At 37.1% G+C, this 7,157-nt stretch overlaps 2 protein-coding genes across 2 annotated transcripts; both read right to left on the reverse strand.

The window, feature by feature from the left end:
- Positions 1–3,244: 3,244 nt before the first annotated feature.
- Positions 3,245–4,018, reverse strand: LOC133835950 (larval cuticle protein A2B). The gene is given in 3 exon segments (XM_062266149.1): positions 3,245–3,463; positions 3,465–3,841; positions 3,992–4,018. Coding segments are annotated over 3 exon segments (531 nt in total). The 5' UTR covers positions 4,004–4,018; the 3' UTR covers positions 3,245–3,321.
- A 1,503-nt stretch (positions 4,019–5,521) lies between these two features.
- On the reverse strand, positions 5,522–6,626 carry LOC133835954 (pupal cuticle protein Edg-84A). Its single transcript, XM_062266154.1, has 2 exons — positions 6,218–6,626; positions 5,522–6,156 (listed from the first exon to the last, which is right to left on the reverse strand). The coding sequence occupies exons 1-2, from the start codon at positions 6,227–6,229 to the stop codon at positions 5,620–5,622; spliced, it is 549 nt and encodes a 182-aa protein (XP_062122138.1). The 5' UTR covers positions 6,230–6,626; the 3' UTR covers positions 5,522–5,619.
- Between the last annotated feature and the right edge of the window lie 531 nt (positions 6,627–7,157).

A 7,157-nucleotide genomic window follows, 5' to 3' on the forward strand; every position in this document is an offset into this window, starting at 1 on the left:
GCCATCTTCATGTCCTTAAATTCAATAAATTGTTGCATATTTCTAAGCTTAAAAACAGGGATTTTTTTTGTATGGGAAAGGGAATTTTCCGCAGATAGAAAACTTAAAGGACTTTGAAGGAAAGGATATATAAAACAAAGCGAGTCAAATCAGAATAGAAAAATAGTATTTAAATGAATTATCAATTTTTTAATGGAACTACATATTAGAAAAGGTAGACTTAAAGGATTTCCCAAGGAAAAACTTATAAAAAAATTTGAATTTCAGAAGTTACTTAAATTGAGTTTTAATTAAATATTTCAATCAGAAATTAGTTTAAATGAGAAAGAATTTCAAAATACATAAGCAATTAAAGGAATTGCATAACTGTTGAAGCGTAATTTTTATGTCACAACAAATCTTATTCATTTTAATTCATAAAATTAGATTAATCATATAATATAAATCCACAAACTTTACACTTGGATTTAGAAAGTTTAAACGTATTTATTACCATTCCAAAATAACTTAAAAATATACGAAAGCGAATCGTTAAAATATGATAATTAAAGTAGTTGAGTGCAGCTATGAACAATCATTTCAAAAATACTTGAAATCACGTAGTCAACGGCAATTCACAAGGCAATTATGGCATATGGTAGATGGTAGATCAGATCGCGGCACTCACATGCGTATACGGTGTCCTCTAGTATATATTTTAAATCAATTTCTGACAGCGCCTCTGACGCAGATTGCACGCTTGCAGCTCATTATTGTAAATTGAGCAGCCCACAGTTGCCATCTGCCTGGTCCCATTACCATTTACACCAATCACCGCAAATTGATGCAGACACACACTGAAAAGTATCGAATTCGAATATTGCATGCAATGCTCAATGCTTACATCGACAACAACAAGTTAAGGTCAATTCGATCGATTTTTTTGGGGGGCTTTGCAAGCCTTTCGCCAAATGCAACGCCCAAATTGCAGAATGATTTACGATTGGCGATATATTGGCTTAAATCGTTGCCATTGTCTTATCGTCAAGATAGCAGCCAACTGATAGCGACAGCTCAGAAAGACTTTTGTACATTTTGTGTGTTACCTTAACATACTATATGGTATATACATATATATTATACTATATTGTACACATCCGTACACCCGTCTAGACGATGTGACAACTATGCCAAGGCATGGAAACAAAAGCAGATCATAATAAAACTGTGTTGCCGCCTGTTTGTCCTCCAATGCAGGTTGTTGCAGCTGGCGACAAGTGACCAGCGATTTTTCGAGTGTTAAGGTCAAAGTCAGGTTTTTTATGGTTAATTGCGGGCAAGTCGTGTCCGTCTAGACGATGTGACATGTTCGTGTTTCTGCGCCCCATTCCCATGTAAAGTTAACAGCAAAACAGCGGCACAGCAGTAGCAACAACAGTAGCAGATCATAATAAAATACCCTACGCACATACACACACTCTCAAACCACAACCAAATACGCTCCATACCAATTACAATTACAGTAACATGCCGTTGCTTTTTGAAGTCCAAGACGAGGTGGCCACTCGGCCACTTGTCCATGTACCTGGCCCATAAAGTCACAAGGCGATTACAGCAATGCGCGAAAAAAAACCCAGCAAACATTATTGAGCGTGTTCGCACTACCGAAAAAATACGGTCAAGCAATAATATAATGTTAGCTACTTACTACAAATAAAAAATTTATGTTAACTTATGAAGCATACTCAAAAAAATAATAATACTTACAAAGGTTATTGACACATTAAAAACTAAAAACAAATTTACTTATTAAAGTAAAGGATAATTTAAGCGTAAAATAATTGAAGTTTGAAAGTTTTGTATGATGTTTTTTCTCTACAAAATTTCATATGATGTTCCTTACATTGTATTTCTTGCTCACTTGTAAAATTTATTTTCATATTATTGGAATTAACGAAAATGGCTAACAATTTCAAAATATTTCTCATTCAAATTACACAAGAATTTAATGTAAATGAAAAATTATAATCGTTATACTATATTAATTATTATATTAATGCAATACATTTTAAAGTTAATTATTATTGTACTAAAATCCAGAACTGAATTTCATTCATATACCTAAATTTTTTCTCTTTCAAAGAAATGTAAATTTATGAATATGATTCTTCCATTACAAATAAAGAATGTCCATATCTATAAACACTTGACATAATGTCAACTTCAGCGATAACGAGCATAACACTCTTATTGTTAATGTGGGGGGTTTCTCTGATTTATTGTCGTCAATTAAATTGCTGTCAAGTTTGAACGCAACTTCAACGCCTCGACTTTTTAACGTTTACCGTTTTGTTCGCTTGCCTCGTTCTCGGCCAACTTTAAGTGAATATTTTTTTGGGCATCTCACGTAGTCGCAGCCGTGAATCATAATGTTTACATTTACATTTACATTGTTTCGCTTTGTTTGCCATTATCGATGTTGTTGTTGCTGTTGTGATTGTTACTTTTGCAGCTTACGCTTTCCGTTGGTTCTTTCTTCTTTGCTCTTAATGGCCACTTTAAAGTGGTTCAATGCCGGACACGACCTTGAAATGCGCATGTGAGTATTTCATTGTAAGCTGGAAGAGCGAAAGTCAAGTGGCTTAGTGCATGTAATGTTTTTTAATTTCTTTCGGAATTTATTGGCTGGCAAGTTTTTCAAAATAATGCGGATGTTTGTAGGGCAATTTTGAACCGTTCTTTTTATTTCTTTTACTTTAGTGAATTCAGTTTACTTTTCTTTCAGAAACATGTATAAAGAATTCTTTAATAAGGCTTAATAAATTATGTTTTTTAAACCCACTAAATTATTTTAGAATTTTCAAAATGATTATTTCATATTTTTGTGATATTATTTACTTTACATTTTCTTCGAAGAAATAATTTATATCAAGTATTTCCAGCATTAAATTCTCTATTTTTTTCTGGAAAAAGTTCAAAAAAATAATTTTGTAATATAGAAAAGATACGAAGGAATCGTAAAGATTTATAAGTATAGGTTACAATGTATAAAGAATTTGCATTTCTAAGTCATCCCTCATCTGACTTTCAACTATAAGATTGTTCAACTGTATATATATTTTAGTATAGATATATATTACTTTACTCTTAGTATGTAATAGAATCTTTTCTAGTCTCTCCAACTATGTCTCTAGCACTATTCAATTAAGTGATTGATTATATAGAAAGAAAATATAATTGCAAGAAGTAAATCAAAAGGCAGTAATTGTTCTATGACATCACATTCTTTATTCAATAACAACTAACGGCAATTATCAGGTCGGTCAGCACCTATTAGACAATCTAATAGGCGTACGAGATAAGAGGCGAAGCGAACTGGGTCTTGACGATGGCTGGACCAGCGGCAACCAGAGGAGCAGCCTTCACAATTGGTGCTGGGGCAGCGGCCACAATTGGGGCTGGGGCAGCGGCGTAGGCAAGGGGGAGCAGCGGCGGCCAAGGGAGCAGCACGGACAATTGGCGCTGGGGCAGCGACGACAGCGGGAGCAGCGGCGACGGCAGCGACCAAAGGTTCACGGCGCACCACAGCGTTGAAGCCGTTGATGGGATCGGCGGTGTAGTCCACAATGCGACGGTAGCCATCGGCGTCGTTCAGCGAGTATTGACCCTGGACGATGTCGCCATCACGGGTCTCCACCTGGGTCTTGGAATCGCCAGAGAGCGCATCCTTAACATCGTATCCATAGGTGTACTGAGGATGGGGATCGTATTCCTCCACCTGGGCGACGGCGGCCAAGGGCGTGGCAACTGGGACGACACCAGCGCTGGCGACGGCGATGCAAGCAGCGAAGAGAATGGTGAACTGCAAGTAGAGATGGAACACACGAGTTTTTCATTTAACACATTTTGTATCACTAAACACTGGCAAGGACTCGCAAGAAATATCCTTTTTTTCTTGAATTTGAGAGTATGCAATTTAAGAATAGCTTTGAGGATGAACTGTTTGGCTTACTTTGAATGCCATTGTTAGATTGTTTGGGGGGGTTTGGGTTGCTCTAGATACCGTAATTGGTGTTGAACTGATTTGAACAGTGTCCAACTGGGGCTTATATACCACAGTCGAGGCGATGTGCCCGAATTCGTAACCAAATGCGTGCCACTTGCGTCACGAAACGACGGCGACAATACCAAACTACCAAATACTACACAAAATACCAATACTAAGCAACAACAAAATGTATACAGCAGACGACTGCGATCCAAGACTAGAAGCACTCGCAGCTGGGAGGAGGAGGTGAAGCACATTATTAACCAAGGCTAAGCGCACAAGTGACAAAGCAGCAGCAGCAGCAATGACGATGACAACAACAACAGTTAATAGTGTTGAAGGCATAATGCCTTCTTGATTGAATTGAACGCACTCGAGCCGAATTAATATTGGCCTCAGATACTCAGAAGTCGTCGCATACTCAAACGTGCACTGCGACGACGACGACTAAATCGATGCGATTGCTCATTTGTTTTCGCTTTCGAAAAGCACACAACAACAATGCACAACTACAGCAAACACTCACACACATAGATGTTATTAATAATAACGTATGCAGCGCATGCTCAAATGCATAACAACGGTTTTTCAAATTGTCTGCACTTGCATCTACATACAGACACACATACTGGCTCACACACACCAACGTAACTCTCCCCATCATCAGCAGCAACAGCGACCTTAAAGCGTTTACTTGACTGTTTGCGCTCCATTTGTGCTCTAATTGGATTTCGTCTGCTCAACTTCCGATCAGGGTCCGCTCATTAACCGTTTGTATTATACTGAAGCTTACATAAGTCTTTGCTTTTAACTGAACAATAGTTCACATTTATTTGCTTTACGCAATTTGTACTTAAAAGTTCTTAACATTAATTGAATTGCTGTCCAGAGCAATAGGAAATAGTTAAAGCCACGCTTCAACAGGATTAATTCTACAGTTTTTTTGCGATTCACAAATTTGTGTTGAAACATTTTTGAACGATGTTTTGAAAAATACATGAGCTGCCACCTACACATGTTATCTATGTAGATCTAAATGATATGCCACATTATTCCGAAAAAGGGAAGTGTTAAAGAATTGCGAAACTTTTATGCTTTAATAGAAATATACTTTACTTACGTATTCACCATTTTTTTTAGTATATACATATATATAAAATCTTTCTATACTCTATAGCATGCGGTAATGTCTCGAATAATTAAATTTTATTTATTCCGAATACGAACTAATTAAAACCTCTTTTTCGAAACATAAGAAATTTAATGGTAATCTAATTAAATTGTTTTCTGAATTATTCAGAATGTTGTGAAGTTTATATTATTTAGATTATTTTATTCTAAATAATAATTAAAGATTTTTTGTTATTGTAAATAATAACTTTGGAATATTCTTCCACAAATTAAGCTCTGTCTTATTTTACCAAAAATTGAAAACAGTAAAACCATCTTTAATTTCTTAGATATAGAAAGCGCAAGTAAATGAAATAAAAAACATTCTTTTTTAATCGTAAAAATCGGGCGTATTTATTGATAATCAGGAAACGTTTTCAGTCACTAAATATGCCAACAGACATTATTTCCCTCTCTCTCCCCTAGTGCTGGAATACATATGAAATAGTTTGTGGATGGGCAGCGTGTATCGATGATTTCAACAGAGCTGGCACGTGATGAGCCACAATCGTGGGCGCGGGAGCAGCGTGCACAACGTGCGCCACTGGCGCGTGGTGGATCAATGTGGGCGCGGCATAGCTTCTGACCACCACAGCTGGTTGAACTGGCTGTAGCTTCGGTGTGAGCAGAGTTGATTTTGCCTTTTTAGCAACAACGGCAACTGGAGCAACGGCATTCAGTGGCTCACGTCGCACAACGGCACTGAAACCACGCTCTGCATCCGCCGTGTAGTCCACAATGCGACGATAGCCATCGGCATCGTTCAATGTGTATTGACCCTGCACCAAGTCACCGTCTCGTGTTTCCTGCTGCGACTTGACATCGCCACTGTCCGCATCTGCCACATTGTAACCAAATTCGTAGCGAGGATGTGCATCGTAAGTGTCCTCGGAGTTGGCGGGTTTAACAGGTAGCAATCCACCATTGACCACAGCGAAGAAAGCGACCAACAAAATAATCTTGAAGTAAAAAGAGAATGTGAAGAATTACTGACTTCCACAATTTGAGTTCTATTCTCACCTTGGAGAACATAACTGAAACGATATTAAACACTCTTCTCAGACGATTGCCAAAGTAATACAAGTGCTCTTTGGTTCGGTTGACTCCTTTATATAGGCCACTGGACACAGGTTAAGCGTACAATAACCCAATGCCACAGCTGTGTGCCCAATACCTGTTACCACCATCCTGTGACAAGGTCAAGTCGGACCTCCAGACTCGCGCTAATTGAAGACGATTCCAACTAGTTTATCAGCCATCGACAGGTTTCCGACCCATATAATTGACTTTTGCATTCGTTGGCGGCTTAACAACTACTTCTGTCACCTCTACCAATATTGGGCAGTCACAAATAATTGGAGTATGAGCATCCAAAATATATATTTTGGTAATTTAGTTATTAATAATGTAGTTTCCTTCAGACTTCAGCTGCAACTTTCTAAATTTTAAACTTGTAATATAAATGAACTGTTATCTATAGATGCGAAACAAGAATTGCCATTTATAACTTTAAAAGGTCTTTAAGAAAAAGCATAAGGTTTTATATTAAACTATATCGTACACAAATAAAACAAAGCCTACCAGGCCAAACTCAATAAACTTAAGACGTTGCCAAGCAGTCAGTTTTTGCAGCGCCTGAAAGTATGCTTTAAAATTTATGTTCAACAAAACTTGCCCACAGGTGGCGCATATTTCTGAGCTAAAATATGTAGACCACATGAAAATTAATAACAATGAGAAAAAAATTGATTTGCAAGTACGTTTAGTTAATAAGCTTATGCGATAAACATTTGATTTAACAACTTTGTAACGTTGTAATGCATTACTATCCCATACGGCTTCTTTGAAGTAGGAGCAGCGGATATCCATAAATGTTATTTATTAATCATTAATGAATAAATAAAAGTAAGTTATAGCGACAATTTTTTGTATTTTAAAGATGCTAATGAGGTAGAGAGCA

Source organism: Drosophila sulfurigaster, chromosome 2R (genome assembly GCF_023558435.1).
Source record: "Drosophila sulfurigaster albostrigata strain 15112-1811.04 chromosome 2R, ASM2355843v2, whole genome shotgun sequence".
Lineage (NCBI taxonomy): Eukaryota > Metazoa > Arthropoda > Insecta > Diptera > Drosophilidae > Drosophila > Drosophila sulfurigaster.